Source organism: Coffea arabica, chromosome 2c (genome assembly GCF_036785885.1).
Source record: "Coffea arabica cultivar ET-39 chromosome 2c, Coffea Arabica ET-39 HiFi, whole genome shotgun sequence".
Lineage (NCBI taxonomy): Eukaryota > Viridiplantae > Streptophyta > Magnoliopsida > Gentianales > Rubiaceae > Coffea > Coffea arabica.
In genome coordinates this window covers 35,149,682-35,168,357 of record NC_092312.1, presented here as the reverse complement: position 1 = coordinate 35,168,357, position 18,676 = coordinate 35,149,682, and the positions used below count along the sequence as shown (strand labels likewise).

At 38.1% G+C, this 18,676-nt stretch overlaps 2 protein-coding genes across 2 annotated transcripts; both read left to right on the top strand.

The window, feature by feature from the left end:
* Positions 1-2,323: 2,323 nt before the first annotated feature.
* On the top strand, positions 2,324-8,203 carry LOC140035320 (uncharacterized). The gene is made up of 2 exons (XM_072075820.1): positions 2,324-2,636; positions 6,643-8,203. The coding sequence occupies exon 2, from the start codon at positions 7,006-7,008 to the stop codon at positions 8,143-8,145; it is 1,140 nt and encodes a 379-aa protein (XP_071931921.1). The 5' UTR covers positions 2,324-2,636; positions 6,643-7,005; the 3' UTR covers positions 8,146-8,203.
* A 314-nt stretch (positions 8,204-8,517) lies between these two features.
* On the top strand, positions 8,518-14,549 carry LOC140035637 (uncharacterized). Its single transcript, XM_072076945.1, has 4 exons — positions 8,518-9,730; positions 10,179-12,021; positions 12,314-12,726; positions 12,841-14,549. The coding sequence occupies exons 1-4, from the start codon at positions 8,518-8,520 to the stop codon at positions 14,547-14,549; spliced, it is 5,178 nt and encodes a 1,725-aa protein (XP_071933046.1).
* The last annotated feature ends 4,127 nt before the right edge of the window (positions 14,550-18,676 follow it).

Genomic DNA, 18,676 nt, shown 5'->3' with positions numbered 1-18,676 from the left:
CTCAAATATTGCAAACAAGTGTCATTTGAGCTAGCATTGTCTACCGTAACAGTCAAAACTTTACTAATTTTCCAATCAAGCAAGCATTTTTCTACAGTCCGACCAATAATTTCACCCGCATGACTTGTAATAGGACAGAAACTTAAAATCTTTTTGTGCAATTTCCATTTATCATCAATAAAGTGAGCTGTCAAACACAAATAATTCAAATTTTGAATGGATGTCCAAGCATCAGTGGTGAGACAAATGCGTGAGGATAAAGTTTCAAAGTATGCCTTCAAACTTTTCTTCTCATTTAAAAAAAGCTTATGGCAATTTCTAGTTAAAGTTCTACGTGATGACATTTCAAACCGTGGCTGCATAAACTGACAAAAATCCATAAATCCCTCCTTTTTCACAAATTTAAAAGGTAGTTCATCTATAATCACCATCCTAACCAACATTTTCCTACATGATTCTTGATCAAACATATGGGTTGTTAATGCTTTTCCCCCTGCTTTAAACTCCAGCGTCTTTTGCCTCTTATCCGTATTATTATACGGATATTTTTTACACCTATGAAGGTGATTACTCAAAAAAATAGTACCATTTTTGCTTGCACAGGCAATCAATTGTTGACAATATTTACAAGCAGCTTTCTTGTCTTTTGTTTATGTACCTGTAACAACTGCATAATGCTCCCAAACCCAAGGCCTACTGCTCTTGGTAGACACTTTTGTCTTGCATGTTGGAGGAGGTGGTACTTGACATGTCTCAGTTTCAGAGGCTCTAGCAACAATTTTTGGATCCATTGATGATGAATGATCAACATTTGGGCTTGCAGCTGTAGTAGTTGTATTATCCCCTGTACTTGACATCTAAAAAATTTAAAAAACAAATCAAATGAAAATCCCACTTCTCTACCATATGCGCAGCTAATACATAGCTCAGAAATTCCCACAAAATCATGTCCAGATTCATCAAATACATAAAATAAAGGGTCATACATAGAAACAAAAATTTCAGTACTGAATAAAGCAACAACCATGTCAGTTTTACTTGACACTCAATCATATATTTCTTACCAGCAAAATAAAAGCATTGGAAAAAATTCTAGGTGAAAAACAGCACTTTAAAAAGTGCCTTATGTATGTGACTAGTGTGAGAACCCGTAAATCCCTAATAATTTTCTTAGGGTTTTTTCCCCTTTAAAGGCATAATTTTTGCATTTTCTGGCTGAGGAAAATTCTCCTGGTAAATTTTATGAGTAATTATAGTTTTTAGATGATTTTTCTAGCATTGGGTAGTTTTTGAAAAATTACGGATATATATTGGACGTGGGACCCACTAGTGCGAAAAGTTCGGAAAAATTCAGCCAATAAGGTTAAGTTTTGGATACTGGTTGAAATTTATCGGGTGTTAAGAGATAAGTAGAGGAGGTGAAGTGATTGATGTGATAGGAAACAAAAGGATAGAAATGCATTTAATGGAGTGACAAGTGTCACACTTTCATTGGTTGAAGCCTAAGACAACTATTCACCTTTTGACCTTTCTTACCCATTAAATAAATATCTTAAAAATTGACCAAAAATTCACTCTTTCTTTCTCTATGTTGGCCGGCCACCTTAAGCTCAAGAAGGAAGAAAACTTCTCCAATTTTCAAGCTTCCATTTAGCTCAATCTTCCAAAACCAATCACATAAATTGGTTTCTACTCCATAAAATCCCTTCCTTTGGTGCTAGTAAGTGTTTTTGTGGAAGTGTTCAAGGAAGCCAAGGTGTTCTACAACTCCTTTTCTCTTGTTTATTAGGTAAGTGGTACTTGAACTTCCTCCTACACGTAATGATGCTTAATTTGTGCCTAGTGGTGGCTAAAGTGCTGAAATTTGTGGTCTATTTCTTGGTTTGAGATGAATTGGTGAAGTTTTTATTTTATTGATGAATTTTCTGATTTAATGTGATCATGATGTTGTGGTTGTTTATGATGGTTGGTAATGAGGGGTAATTGTAGACACCAAAATTTTGTCAATTTTAATATTTTCTTGAATTTTTTCTAGCTATTAAGTTATTTATTTTCTTGCGTTTTAATGTGCAAATTTTTCTTATATTTGCAGATTTTTTTTTAGAAAAGAAAAAAAGAGAAAAGAAAGAAAATAAAAAAAAATTTAGTTTTTTTGTTAAAAAAAAAAAAAGAAAAAAAAGATAAGAGGAAGTGGCGTTGGCCATCATGATGTTTAGATATCATGATGGCCACCAAAATTTTGCTTTGACCAAGCTTTGGCGGACACAATTCCAGTAACGAATGGAAGAAGGAATGAAAAAGGCAAAAGGAAAAAAAAAAGCAAAAGAAGAAGGAAAAGGAGCTTTTGGCTTCTATTATTGGCACTTTCTCTCGGACAAGATAAAAGGGACGAGAAGTAAGAGAGGAAAGGGAGAATAGGCGGAAGAGAAAAAAAAAACCAGAGAAAAAACAACGGAGAGATCAGAGAAAAAAAAAGAAATTTGGTGGAGAAAATGACTGGAGGTTCTTTGAATCTGGCTCCAAACTCGCTGCTTCAACATACCTGGCTCAGCCTGTAATCTCACATAGCACTTCGTCAGATTTACTTCCATTTGCGTTTTTTTTCCTCGCTCAAATCAGTCCAAAAGCATCTCCAGGTAAGCCAAAACTTTTCTTTGCTCAATCTGACATTCGCATAAGCATTTGGGTGCTGTGGGTTTTGTTTTGTACAAGTTCCATGATTTGCATTTCGTTGCCTTCTGTTGCTTTGGATCCCTTGAATGGAATGTTTTGTTATGAAGTTTTGTTGAGAAAAATGGATTAAGGTCTTTGTATTGATTAAGTTGATGAATTGTTAGCTTTTGTTCGAGTTTTCTTGGCATAAATGCATCTGGGTTGAAAAAAAAAAAAAAAAAAAGTTGCAGAGAATCTTCTGAATTGTTGAGGAAGAAGAAAGCTTCCGGAGGTTGCATGAATAATCTGAAAAAAAATTTCATATTTATCCCCCAACTTTTACTTAATTCTAGTATGGCCCAAACTCTTTTGCAATTGAACCATTTATGCCCTATTGAGTTCCGATCCTATTGCCCATGTTTAAATGCATTTTTTTAGTAGATTAATTCTGGGATTTAATGCATAATCAGAGCTTAGTAATTTTTTTTTTTAGTTGAGTTTTTATCTTGTTGGGTTTTCATAAATAAGATGAGGTTTGGTTTGGAATTGTTAATTGGGTTTGACAAATGGATTGAGGACTCTTTTTTTTTGGGTTGTTGACATGGGTTTGAGTTGGGTTTTGCTTGGACTTAAGATAGGCTAGCCCGTCTGTTTTCTTTTGGGTTTCTGTTGGGCTAAGAGTTTGGAGTCCATATTTTTTGGTTGGGTTTGAGTGATAAAAGACGGGCTGGCCTGTGTGTTTGGTCTTGGATTTTCGGCTGGGTTAGGTAATGTTTGGCCCAAAGAAATAAAAATGATGGCCCAGTGGCCCTTTTCTTGCCCAAATCAGAAACCGAAAGTTTCACTTTAACCCTTGATCTTTGGAGTAGTTTCACTGTGGCTCAAAACATTTTAATTTCCTTTCATCTAGGTCCTTAATTTAATTTCACTTTGGTCCCTAAAATTTATCTTTCATTTAATTTTGACCCCTAAACTTTGAAAAAATATAATTTTTGTCCCCAAAAGTTTTTCAATTTTTGCAATTCAGTCTCTAGTGAATTTTGACTCTTTTTATTGTGATTGCTTCTTTTCTTTAATAGCTAATTATGTTACTTTTGAATATATTTAGCTTGCAATTTTTAGATGTTCTTAAATTTCTTTGCGTTTGACATGTTAATGTGAATTTAGTATTTTCATTATTATTATTTTCAATTAAAGTGGTGCCATGATCCTTTTGCTCATTGTGAGTATAAATAGGACAATTTGACTCCATTTAGTCACCACTTCAAACGGGAGGTATTCCTATTTTTATTATTTCAATGTCAATTACGTGCTCTTATATGCTCCTATGTGTTCATATGTGTTTATATATTTTTATATGTTTTATTTATTTGATTTAAATATTCATTCAAATTTTTTTTATATATGTTTTAGTTAATTTTTTTATAATGATTCGAGAGGCATTTAAATACCTCAAAATGTAATAGATAGGATAATTAGATTTGTTTTATTATATTTTTCCCTTCTAGATTGTAGTTAGGCGCTCCCCGATGTAATAGATAGGTTGCGTGTTTATGTGGCTTATGTGTTATGTGTTTTATCCGCTTTTCTTAGGATTTTGGCATCTAGATATTATGTTTACGTGTTATGTGCTGCGTGCTCTTATGTGTTTATTTGTTTTAATTTATGCTTTATTTGTTTCACTATGTATTGTTAATGCATGACGTCACTACACTAGTCCAACGCTAGTTGTGGTTTCTCCCTCCGCTTACTTGCTAGTCCAACGCTAGTAAAGATCTTTAGAAATGGGTTAGTCCAACGCTAGACCCTTAGATTGTTCATGCATTAGATTCATCTTTTGTATGATATCCATTACATTTCCATGCATATTTTATTTTTTAGAATTTTCTCATTTGCATGATATTTTCTATTATGTTATCCCCTACCCCCTACCCTCATTATGTATTAATCATATCATTTAGAATTGCACTTCATTTAAGAAATTGTAGAATAAGTTAGTTCATTTGCTTGTTCATATTAGGAGAATTATTTTTAAACATGGATATGGGTGATTATAACTCTTTAGTTTAAATACCCCATTAATTCTTGTATAAGAAAATTATGTCACGAGTTTTTGTCTCCCGTACCCACTATGCTGCATTTCCTTTTTCTTTGATCACTTATACCTATGTATATAATTTAATTTTCTTTTTTCTTTTAATTTCATCATTTGCATACTCGTGACCCCTTCAAGGAATTATTTTGGTCTTCGCAATCAATGCGATTGATATCAATTAAACCCTTGAATGGATATTTTGTCCCATTCGATATTTTATTTTAGATTTGCATCCATATAGAAAATATCCAAATGTGATAAATTTAAGGGTTAGATTAAGAAAATTTTGACTAAACCACGCAACTAACTTAGACTAGGTTGAAAAGGTGCCTTAGATTTGAGTTAATCGAATCTTTGACTTCCCTTTCTTCAACCGTGACTCCCGAACTCATTTTCTCTGTTTTTCAAAGACCTGGAGTTGTCAAAAAGGGTTTCATTTTATTTCTATTTAAAAAACACTTTTTTTTGGTGACTTGGTACACCCAAACTCAATACCAAGTGGCGACTCCTATTTTTTCTTAAAAACCCTTTTTAGACTAAATTTTGGACCCAAATCGTCGCATTTTTCAAAGTCCCATTTTAGGTCCCTTTTCACTTATTTTAAAATAAAATTACATCTTTTTTATAAACTCTCACTTTTTATTTTCCCATCGCGAAAAATGGGGCGCGACAGCTTGGCGACTCCACTGGGGACGTTAGCGAGTCCAAGCACTTGGTTTAGTCGTCTTTTCTCTTTTTAACCCTTATATTTATCACATTTGGGTGTTTTAGGGTTGCATTTTTTCCTTTTTTAGGATTTTGCATTTCACGCGTCTCAAATTACTCCCTCACGAATGTATGATTGGTTGATTGGATGTATGTTTACTTGTTTATCTCGCGCTTGCATTGCATTTGGGTGGGGGGATATTACCCTAGAGCCTCGCGTTGGTTCTCGATCCCTCCCCTCCAAACGAGCACTAGCATACGAGCATACGCTTTAATTTTTTCACCCTTCATTTATCTTTTAGTGGCTTGTCACGCCACTCTTCCTTGTTAGGATTAGGCGACCCACTTGGACGTGTGATCGCGACACGACGTGTGCGTAGCATGATCCGAGGGGTCACTCAATCTTCCATTTTAAGCTTTGGGTTGATAGCCTTTAGCTTTTAGTCGAAAATTGAGGATTTTGATATATTCACTTGGGCATGTGGCCGTGGCACGACGTGCACGTAGCAATGTCTGGGGAATCGCTCGAGCCACCGACAAAGAACCTTGGGGTTGATGACCTTTGGTTTCCAAGTCTGAAGGCTCGGGGACCTAAAACCTATCGAGTCTAGATGCATTAGTAAGCCAATACCTCATGCATCCATGATAGTTTACCTAAGGTAGAGTCTGTCTTACCCTATTAGGAACACTATTCACGAGGGGAGGGATCCAATCTCTCTTTTCTTTTTATTGTTCTATCTCTATGTATTACTTTGCTACAATGTGTTATGTGAATTTATCTGATTGAACTAACTTTTCTTGATTTTTGTCTCCACTGCATTCACAAACCTTAGAAATAAGAGTCCTGACGTGGTATTCGTTAAGGCAGACCACCCTTTGTAAATAGCACGTTTGAATTTTAGTTTATCGCATTAATACTATGTATATATATATGCATGTCATTCTAGGCCTACCCCGGCATCTAAATGGGGCACCCTTAGACCATGTTTCAATTATCGTATTGCATATTTATGCGACATCATGCATTAACCCTAGAGGGAATGCCATTTAGGGGATCCCATTTTAGGAATATACTAGCCTTGTTTTCCCTGGGTAACTAACCCTCTATGGGATATTCATGTTTAAATTCTTGTAAAACTGGAGAAGTGAGGCCTGTAGGTAAGGTATTTAATCGAGATTATATGTTTTAGATGGATAGACCTCAGCAAATCAGTCAGCTGTTAACAGTTCCAATGGAGGTTCAAAGATGGCCAGGGCTTCTTTCATTTAGTGAGATCAATTAGGTTACCTCCTACCTTGGACCAATTGGGGATTTCAAAGACATTGAATCAGATGGGTATTTGGTAGAAGCTTTAATTCAATTGTGGGATCCCGATGGTTCAACATTTCGGATAGGAAACAAGGAGTTGACTCCGACCATTGAAGAGGTAGCCGGTCTTCTGAATTTGCCAGTAAAGGGTACAACAGTGATTTTTCCGATTGCTTCTGGCAAGATTGAATTCTGTCATTTTACTGGATTAAAAGAGTCTGTAGTGCGAGAATCAGATCAGAGCATGGATGTAAAATTTTTGTTTGACAGATTCGCAATGAAAGACGGATTTGATAAGTATTCGAAGGATTTTTCATTTACATCTAAGGTAACATGGGAGTGTAAGAGGCCGCTGGTGTATGGACTTGGGATGGCGGGGATTTATTTGTTTCCTAGAAAGGATAAGAAAATTGGTTTCAAAATCACTAAACTCCTGTCTGACTTGTTCTTTGGGATTAAGGATCGACAAGCCTCTATAGTACCGACTGTGTTAGCTGACATTTTTGTTGCGTGTACCAACTGCCAAAGGGGGTCAAAGTTCTTTTATGGATCAAATCGAATCTTGCATATGTGGGCTATGGAACATTTTCAGAGACAGTTGCCTACTCATGATGGTCTACCGTTGATTGGGTATAATTGGATAGCTACCCATTATAAGAGAGTTAACAAAAGTAATTTGCCAAGAAGTGCATCAGAATGGCTGGATTTTTTGAGGGTATTGTCAGATCAAAAGATTAGATGGGTACTAGATTGGACCAACTGTTTTAACCCTGTTCTGCACGCCAAGTCATCAGATTTGATACCGCTGTTGGGAACTCAAGGCATCATGGCATACACTCCGAAAAGGTTTCTCAGACAGTTAGGACGCATTCAAGGAGTACCACTCACACCTGACTTGGCCGATTTCACCATCAGTTTTGACAAAGGGATCTGTCCAGACAAAATTCCGATGAAAATACCAATTGTCGAAGCTTGGGAAACGCTGTCCGATGATGAGGATATCGCTTATGTTCCGCAACTTAAACAGATGGCTTTGGTTACCCCTCAATACGAGGAGTGGCTCAGAGAATCTGGTGTTGAGCGACCATTGATGGAACAGTCCGAGAAAGTCAAGAAATTAATGGCCATCATTGAGGCGAAGGACAGAGAAAATGCACAATTAAGGCAATCTGTGGAAGTGAATAAGAATCTAGCAGAGAAGAATAAAAGACTGTGTGAGGAAATGCAAGAAAGACACCAGAAGTTGAAGAGAAAATGTGGCAAGTTGTATGATCAAACTGAACGCATGCAAAATCCCTATTCTAGAGAGCCAAAAGATGCTGTGATAGATAGATTGAAAAAGTTTAATGATCTTGTACGAAATCAACTTCGAGAAATGATGTAGATGATGTATGATATTTTGAAATCCATCAATGAAATGATCCTTATCTGTTGCAAAGTTATTTTTCGAAACACAGGTTTGATAGACAGGTCTCACTTCGAAGGTGTTGCATCATATTAGGCCTACCCTTGGCAGAAAAGGGCTCCCCCATAGGACATGCATCCGAATTATTTAAATATCTACTAACTCATGTTTTTTTTTTCTTTTTTTTCTTCTTTCTTTTTCTTTTTCTTGAATAAATTACAGCAATTTGATAGAAAATCCATTCCTAAACCAGTTTCTTTTCTCCATTATCAGGTATTTCTCATAATAGCTACCCAAAGAAGTCCCATCATCACCAGGTCTCGAAGTAGAGCCTTGAGACAGCCTGTAAACATGAGTTCAATGCCAGAAACTTCGGAAAGATCTGCTATGGTTACGTCACCGGACTTCACAGCATTGGGAGCTCAGTTAAGTGAGGTACTTGGCAAGTTCAATGAGTTAAGTATGGAAATGGCCGCACAGAGGCGTGTCATTGATCAGTTGGTCGCAAGCAACAGTGGTGGTGGTGTCCCAAACGACCAAGAACCTGTCGATAACCACCCACATACACAAAACAATCAACCACTCCACACATCCAATGCCCAGACAACTTTCCTTCCTCCCTTCGCTAATCCCCTTGAAAATACCTTTACCCAACTAAATTCAGACCTTTCCTATACGCATCCGAATTATATACTGATTAACCCAACCAGTAACCAAATCCCTCAAACTCATCCACAAACCAATCTGAACGTTCCCCCTAACCCTCAGGAACCCCACCACCACGTTGCAGCGCCTTTTGTGTTGGATACTGCATCTCAAGGGAAGGCGGCGATAGAAGAACAACCTGCGCCTATTGACAAAGATCTGTTGAGAAGATTGGATCGATTCGATGATTTTATGAAGAAGAATCAAGGATTGAGCAGGCATGGTGGGTTGGACTACGATGAATTGTGTCTTTTCCCAGATATTCAGTTATCGTTGGGATTCAAAACTCCCAAATTCAGCAAATATGATGGAACTGGAAATCCCAAGACGCATCTTAAGATGTTTGCCAACAAGTTAGGTAAACCAGTGGATGATGAAAATTTGTCTATGCGTCTATTTCCGGAAAGTTTAGAGGGGGATGCTCTAGATTGGTATTCAAATTTGAAATCTGGAGAGGTAAAAACTTGGTTAGATCTGTCAACAGCTTTTGTGAAGCAGTATGAGTTTAATTGTGAGTTGGCACCAACACGAACAACACTGGAGGGAACAAAAAGAAAGCCATCGGAAGATCACAAGACCTATGCAAAGCGGTGGAGAAAGTTAGCTGCCAAAGTGGAGCCACCCATGACTGAGGAGGAGATTGTTCGTACTTTCATCAAGGCTCATGATCCACCCTACTTTGAAGAGATTTTTCGCATGACTGGAAGTTCATTTGCCGCTATTATTAACAAGTTGGAGGAATATGACGAGTTTGTCAAGGCAGGGAAGATTGTTAATGTATCGGCATTGAAGTTGCAAGTGGATGCTCTACAAAATCAAAACAACGGTGGGAAAAAGTCCCAATTCAAGAAGAAAGAAGGTGATACTGCTTTTATATGGGATCAAGGCCCATCTTTCAGACCCCGAAACCGTTCCACTTATTCTTTTCCTTACCCGTATTACACCAATCCACAACCAGTCTATCACACTACTACCCAATTCCATCATTCTCGACCAAATCATTTGAATACCTCGCCCTTACCTCCAACTCCACCACCTGTCTTTCAAAATCACTCTCGTCCCATTTACCATTCCAGACCAACCCTACAAAATAATAACCCTTCTCAAAATCCTTTTGCAAACCAGTGAAATTCAAACTCAGAAATAATTTCGAACCTTCACCAACTTGGGCCGACCTATTGAACAGTTGTATGAGTAATTAAAAGCAGCAGGAAAAATTGGCACTGTTCCTCCCAAACTCTATCCCAGAGGTCCTCCGGCCGGTTATGATCCGCATGCAATCTGTGTTTATCATTCTGGAAGTCCAGGTCATACCACTGGCAATTGTTGGGCTTTAAAACATAAGATTCAGGACATGATTGACTCTGGAGATATCCTTCTCAGAAGGAAGGGAGAGCAGGGACCGAATGTTAGTAAGAATCCTTTACCTGAGCATGGGAACACTGTGGGAGTTATCATCGCTGATGAAGATTGTGTCGATCCCACTCAGTACATTGTAGATGAAACTGAAGTATTTGGCGTGATGGAGGCTGACCATGCAAGAATGAGAAAACTGTCGTCTGTTGAAAAGTCCATGACTAAGGATAATGTCGAGGAAAATTTGAAATCTTTTGTGTTTGAAAAAGAGGAACCATTCATAGCAGAAGGGGGAGTTTCCGAGGTTAACAAAGTTCCTTTTATTCTAGATCTACCATCTTTTGAATGGGATATATCAGAGCCTGTTATTCTCGAATTTCCAGAACAAATGCCTGTCAATAACTTGCAAGAGATACCATGGAACTACGAGGAACCTAGTCTGTTGATTGGAGATAAAAAATGCTTGAAGGAGGATGTACCTACTGTTGCCAAGTCTGAAAAAGCTGTGAAAAATTCTGAAATCGGCGTTCAATTCAGAGCCAAGGATAATTCTTCAACGCCCAAGCCTCTTGTGTCTGAAAAGGAAGCTGTGAATTTTCTAAAGATGCTGAAGAGAAGTGAGTACAAAACAGTGGAGCAATTGGATAGGATGCCTACTCAGATTTCTTTTCTGAATCTTCTCTTGACCTCCGAGCTACACAGAGAAGTATTGCTCAAAATTCTGAATGAAGCTCAAGTCCCTAAAGATATTCCGGTGGATAAATTTTCTAACATCGTGGGGAATGTACTTGCTGCTAATCATATTGCCTTCTCTGATGACGATCTGACTGCAGAGGGGATCGGGCATAACAAAGCCTTGTATATATCAGTCCGTTGCAATGGAAAACTGTTGCCGAGGATTTTAGTGGATAATGGGTCAGCGTTAAATATCTGTCCATGGAACACTCTCACCAAGCTTGGATTTCTTGATATTAAACTCCGTCCATCTGCAACTGTGGTTCGAGGATTTGATGGTTCAAAAAGGGAATCTATGGGTGAAGTAGATCTGGTATTGGAGATAGGCCCTGCTCAATTCCAAGTTACTTGCCAAGTCATGGACTTCTCCAGCGTTTACAATATTTTGCTTGGAAGACCTTGGATACATACTTCCAATTCAGTGCCATCTTCTTTGCATCAAATGTTGAGGTTTATTGCGAATGATCAACTCATTACTGTGTTTGCTGAGGATGACTGTACCATGATCGTTGATGCAAAATTCAATGGTGAAAACAGACAAAGGAATCCAACTTCAGCTCATCATGTTGCTGGCATCGTCTCTGTGGGATGGGCATCCAGGGATAAGTCGCTGACTCAATCAGATTTACCAGAGGCCAGTATTATGATGGCGAGGGAGATGATCCGAGGCGGATATGAAATAGGCAAAGGTCTTGGGATAGAATTACAAGGAATTTTGGAGCCAATAGAGATCCCGACGCAGAAGGATACGTTTGGATTGGGATTTCATCCGACTGCTAAGGATAGAAAGGAAATGCAAGCTCGGAAACAAGCTGAAAAGAAGGGCAAGCAAACTGCCTTAAATATCCCGCCGCTATGTCACACTTTTCCTCGTCCATCAGAAGTGATCATGCCAGAAACAAAAAATTTTGTGGAGGAAATTGAAGTGGACCTATCTCAATTATTTGTCGGGGCAATTGATGAAGAGGAGCCATCAGAAAATTCAGAATTTTTGCCAATTACCGAGGGAGCCATTCAAAATTGGACTGCTGATTATTTTCCCTCTCGAAGGGAATTTCGGTAAATTTAAGGGGATTGTCTTTTGTCTAGATCCATATCTAGATTGCACGATAGTCTGGAGATTTTGTTAAAATAAATTGCTTTTAATTTCTGAAGTTTTATTCCCATTTCAGTTTATATTGTTTGTTTTGTTCAAGAAAAATGATTGGAATGGACGATATGTCTTTAAACGGCAATCATGTCTGTGTATTTGGCCTTTTGTGAAGTTTCAATGCATTTTGAATTTAATGAAATGGACGATTTCTCTTGTATTTTCTATTTATTTATTACATATGTTCTATTTCATTTTCAGATGGCCACAAATAAAACCCTTTGACCCTTTGGATGTCATCATTTTGGAATTCGATGGCTGCAACCTCGATATCTCTCATGAACTTGAAATCATGCAATCTGAAATTCAAAACGAGAGCGATAATGAGGAAGAATTTGAGTTTATTTCCAGAGATTTAAAACAGTATGAAGAGAAATCCAAACCCAACTTAGAAGAAACAGAAATCATCAACATTGGTACTAAGACCGAGGTTAAAGAGGTTAAAGTCAGCATTCATTTGAATAAGAAACAGAAGGAGGAAATGATTGAATTCTTAATGCTATTTCAAGATGTGTTCGCATGGTCATACGATGATATGCCAGGGATCTCTACAGATATAGTGGTTCACAGGTTGCCAACTGATCCAAATTTTTTACCTGTAAAGCAGAAGCCGCGTAAATTCAAACCAGAAATGAGTTTCAAGATAAAGGAACAAGTTGTGAAGCAACTCAATGCTAAGATAATCATGGTGTCTCATTATCCCATCTGACTATCGAATCCTGTGCCAGTGCCTAAGAAATCTGGTGAGGTGCGAGTATGTGTTGATTACAGAGATTTGAATAAGGCCAGTCCGAAAGACGATTTTCCTTTGCCAAATATTCATATTCTTTTGGACAATACTGCTGGACACGAAATTGAATCTTTTGGTGATTGTTTTGCTGGGTATCATCAAATTTTAATGGCAGAAGAAGACAGAGAGAAAACTTCTTTTATCACCCCATGTGGAACCTTTTGTTATCGAGTGATGCCTTTCGGGTTGAAAAATGCTGGAGCCACTTATCAGAGGACCATGACTACCTTGTTCCATGACATGATTCACAAGGAGATGGAGGTTTATGTGGATGATATCATAATTAAATCCAAGAAGGTCGAGGACCATTTGGTTGATCTAAAGAAATTGTTTGAAAGATTGAGGAGGTATAATTTGAGGTTGAACCCTGTGAAATGTGCTTTTGGAGCTCCGGCTGGTAAGTTATTGGGTTTTATTGTCAGCAAAAAGGGTATAGAGATAGATCCTGCGAAAATAAAAGCAATTCGAGATATGCCCATTCCAAAATGTCAAAAAGATGTGAAAAGTTTTCTTGGAAAGATCAATTTCATTGGCCGATTCATTGCACAGTTAACCTCTACCTGTGAACCTTTGTTCAAACTGTTGAAAAAGAATGCGCCAATGGATTGGAATGAAGATTGTCAACAGGCTTTTGATAAGATCAAGAATTATTTGTTAAATCCTCCGGTCTTAGTGCCACCTCAGCCAGGCAGACCTCTGATTATGTATTTGTCTGTTCTTGATGAGGCTGTCGGATGCGTTCTGGGACAGCATGAAGAGTCTGGGAGAAAAGAGCAAGCCATCTACTATCTGAGCAAGAAGTTTACAGCATATGAGGCCAACTATTCTTTTCTTGAGAGAAGTTGTTGTGCTTTAGCATGGGCAGCTCAAAAGTTGAGACATTATTTACTCGGTTATACCACTTACTTGATTTCCCGTTCCGATCCTCTAAAATACCTGTTAGAAAAGTCGATGCCCACGGGACGTATGGCTAAGTGGCAAATGATCCTTTCCGAGTTCGACATTGTCTTCACAACACAAAAGGCAGTCAAGGGTCAAGCTATAGCGGATCATTTGGCAGAAAATTCAAGAGATGATGATTACCAGCCATTGCATACCTACTTTCCTGATGAAGAAATTCTATTCATTGGAGCAGTTGAGGACATGAGTGAGCAGTATCCTGGATGGAGGTTATTTTTTGACGGTGCATCAAATTCTTTTGGAGCTGGAATTGGAGCAGTTTTAGTGTCGCCTGAAGGAAAACACTATCCCGCTACTGCCAAATTACGATTTCCTTGTACCAACAACATGGCTGAGTATGAAGCTTGTATTTTTGGATTGAAAATGGCATTGGACATGGAAATCAAGGACCTGATAGCATTCAGTGATTCGGATTTACTTGTGCACCAGACGCTTAAACAGTGGGTAACTCGAGATTCAAAAATTATGTTGTATCATTGTAACTTGCTTAGTTTGGCCAACAAATTCAGGAATTTGGAACTCAGACATATTCCCCGCACTCGTAACGCCTTTGCTGATGCTTTAGCTACTCTGTCTTTGATGATCCAACATCCCGATGAACTGGTGATTGAACCTATACAGATTCAACTTCAGAATAGGCCAGCCCATTGTCTGGTTACAGAAAAGGTCACTGATGGTCGCTCCTAGTACAAGGATATTAAGGAATTCATGAAAACGGGATCCTACCCTCCTGATACTGATTCTGTTGCAAAAAGTTTCCTACGCAGAATGTCAGCAAGATTTTTCTTGAATGGAGAAGTGCTATACAAGAAAACATCTGATTTGGGTCTTCTGAGATGCATCAATGAAGAGGAAGCCGATTATATGATGAAAGAAGTGCATAGTGGGGTTTGTGGATCACACATGAATGGGCATCTATTGGCTAAAAAGATCATGAGAACAGGATATTTTTGGCTTACCATGGAGCATGACTGTGTAGATTTTGTTAGAAAATGTGTTAAGTGTCAAATGCATGGTGATGTTATACGTGCTCCTTCTATAGAATTGCATAGTATGACTGCTCCATGGTCATGTTCGATCTGGGGAATGGATGTGATCGGAACTATTGATCCTCCTGCTTCAAATGGGCATCGATTCATTTTAGTGGCGATTGAATATTTCACCAAGTGGGTTGAGGCCGTATCCTATAAGCATGTGACTAAGAAAGTGGTGTCGGATTTCTTGAGAAATAATATCATCTGTCGTTTTGGGGTACCAGAGACGTTGATCACTGATAATGCCAAGAACCTCAATAATGATATGGTGGATGGATTATGTGAACAGTTCAAGATTAGACATCGAAATTCGGCCATTTACAGGCCTCAGATGAATGGAGCCGTTGAAGCTGCAAATAAAAATTTGAAAAAGATTATTCGTAAGATGACTGAAGCACACCGGGATTGGCATGAGAAGCTGCCTTATGCACTAATGGCGTACAGAACTACCATCCGAACTTCTACTGGTGCAACTCCTTACTCTCTTATGTATGGAATGGAAACAGTCCTACCTGCAGAAGTTGAAATTCCTTCCTTGCGCATTCTGATGGAAGCTCAGATAGAAGAAGCTGAATGGGTCAGAGAACGTCAGGATCAGTTGTCTCTGATTGATGAAAAGAGGTTGAACGCCGTGTGTCATGGGCAATGTTATCAGCAACGAATGGCTCGGGCTTACAACAAAAAAGTTAAGCCTCGTTTGTTTGACGTTGGAGATAAGGTTTTGAAACGGATTCTTTCAATGCAAGATGAGGCTAAAGGGAAGTTTGCTCCCAATTGGCAAGGACCATTCATTGTTAAGAAAGTACTATCCGGAGGAGCGCTTATTCTTATGGAAATGGACGGTCAAGTTTTTCCCCAACCAATCAATGCGGACATGTGCAAAAAGTTTTTCATTTGATTATAACAAATTTTCTTAAAAAATACTGCAAGAGACGGATTTAAGGCATACTTCCTCTCATTTTTTCATTTCGATATCCTATCCTTAATCTGTTTTTCCTTTTGACTTTTCATGACCACTTTCCTTTTTCGCTTGGCAGTCCCTTAAGATCACTAACCCCTATACCGGGGCAATTTTGTTTCGTTGAAAAAAAAAAGCAAAAAAAAAGCAAAAAGCAAAAAGAAAAAGAAAAGAAAAAAAATTGGATTAGAATTAAACTGGGGCAAATTTTATCTCTTTCCACCCTAGATCGGAGCAAGTTTTCGAAAGAATGCTATTTCAAATGATTGCAAACCCATCATAAGATCCACTTTCAAGTCTCAACATTTCCTTCACTGTTTCATCCAATCCTAGTTACAAGAGTTCAAAGTTGTCTACTTTCATCTTTTGCAGTATTTTGAGAAAACTTTTTCTTAATCACTTGGCAAATGATGTAAATACAACTTTTCTGAAATATGTCAGAGATGCTTGTCTCACTGATGCTACAAATTATCAAAACATGACCGGATTGATATAGTTGGAGTTAAAATGTTCTTGTCTATGTCTCAAGGTGAAAACCTGAAAAGGCACCTTTGAAAAAAAAAAAGAAAAAAAAAAGAAAAAAAATGAATGAAAGAAAAAAAAAGAAGAAAAAAAAAAGAGAAAAAAAAAAGCAAAAAAAGAAAAAATAGGAAAAAAAGAAACAAAAAAAAAGAAAACAAAATAAGAAAAAGGGGTGGGGGTAACCTTAGTGAAAACCCGAAAGGGCGCTGAGGTAGGGTTTTGGAGTACAAGAATCAACAACAGAGAATAAGATGTTGAGGTCTGAAAGCTGGTGACTATGTTGATTTGGGTCTCATTCATACTGTTGTTCTTTTGCCGACAATGAATTTCAAAATGGATGACTACGAAAGGGTCAGATGGAGCATTTTTCCTCATCAAAGGCCATCCTCTAAATACGAATCCAAATTTTGATCCTTGGGCCTTTATTCAAAAATTCAACAATTTTGTTTTACTATTCTATTTGCTATTTTATTTATTTATTGTGTATCATTGTTTATTTCATATTAGCATTATTACATGATGAATACTATTATTTTTTATTTTATTGTTTATATTTTTCATATTTTGGGTCTCATTCAAAAGACAATCCCCTATAATTTATCTCTAAAGAGTCATGAAATTTAAGGTCCTATGATACTAAAGTACGGACAATTGGCATTTGACAGTTGCAAAGGTTTTGAAGGGTTGTCGGCTGAATCTAAGGGAGCGATTGGTCGATATTGAAACTCATGTTTACATGGTTCTCAAGGCAAAGGGATCACATGGTGGTGGCAGTGTTTTTGTCATAGTTGTTTCTTTTCCTTTTCTCCTTTTTGCAGGAAAAATTATGTGACACAACACTGGTTCATTTGAGCGTGATTCACACTGGGGCAACCAGTAGAAGGATTAAGTTCCGAATTTCGCTGGGCATTTCCGAAGAAAGAAAAGAAAAATCACTATTTTCTTTCTTTTAAAGTTCAAAAATCAAGAGGAGACTGTAAGTCCACCAAGTTTCGAGTATATTTTCATTCTCTTAAACTACCTAGATTCTTGGCAAAAATCAAATTTAAATTCCTGTTGGTGAGTCTCAGCGTCCACCGCGCACCCTTCTATCTCTCATTCTTGAAAATTTTAATTTTTTGTTGGAGCGTAATTGCGTACCTCCGCGCATCAATTTAAATTCCTGTTGGTGAGTCTCAGCGTCCACCGCGCACCCTTCTACCTCCCCTTCTTGACAAATTTAAATTCCTGTTGGTGAGTCTCAGCGTCCACCGCGCACCCTTCTATCTCCCATTCTTGAAAATTTTAATTTTCTATTGGAGCGTAATTGCGTACCTCCGCGCATCAATTTAAATTCCTGTTGGTGAGTCTCAGCGTCCACCGCGCACCCTTCTACCTCCCCTTCTTGACAAATTTAAATTCCTGTTGGTGAGTCTCAGCGTCCACCGCGCACCCTTCTATCTCCCATTCTTGAAAAATTTAATTTTTTGTTGGAGCGTAATTGCGTACCTCCGCGCATCAATTTAAATTCCTGTTGGTGAGTCTCAGCGTCCACCGCGCACCCTTCTATCTCCCATTCTTGAAAATTTTAATTTTCTATTGGAGCGTAATCGAGTCCCTCCGCGCATCAATTTAATTTCCTGTTGGTGAGTCTCAGCGTCCACCGCGCACCCTTCTACCTCCCATTCTTGACAAATTTAAATTCCTGTTGGAGCGTAATCGCGTCCCTCCGCGCATCAATTTAATTTCCTGTTGGTGAGTCTCAGCGTCCACCGCGCACCCTTCTGTCTCCCTTCTCGATAATTTAAATTTCTGTTGGTGAGTCTCAGCGTCCGCCGCGCACCCTTCTATCCCCCTTCTTGGAGCGTAATCGCGTCCCTCCGCGCATCTTTTTCTAATTATGACAAGTTACTTTTCTTGACTGTTTTGACTAATAATTGTTGTGCTTTCTCATTCATTTGGTGTTTCATGTTTAGAAGTTCTGAGAGCTCAGACTTTTTCGACTTTGCAAAGACCACAGTTGGTCAATGCACTTGTTTCATTGTGGTTCACTTGCATTTGAACTACGTTTGACCTGATTCCCATGGCGGGATACGTAGGCAACTCTACATGAGTCCGGTCACATGTTTTGTAATTTCATGACAACATTTTGTCCAATAATTTTGATCAATTGTTGACCTGTTATTTTAGCTCAAGTGCAGTTAGAAGAGACAGGTAAGTAATTTGGTGTCTACGTCTTTGTCTAGAATTTCTTCGAAATCCTAGAAAAAGAGGAGCAAGCTGTAGACACCAAAATTTTGTCAATTTTAATATTTTCTTGA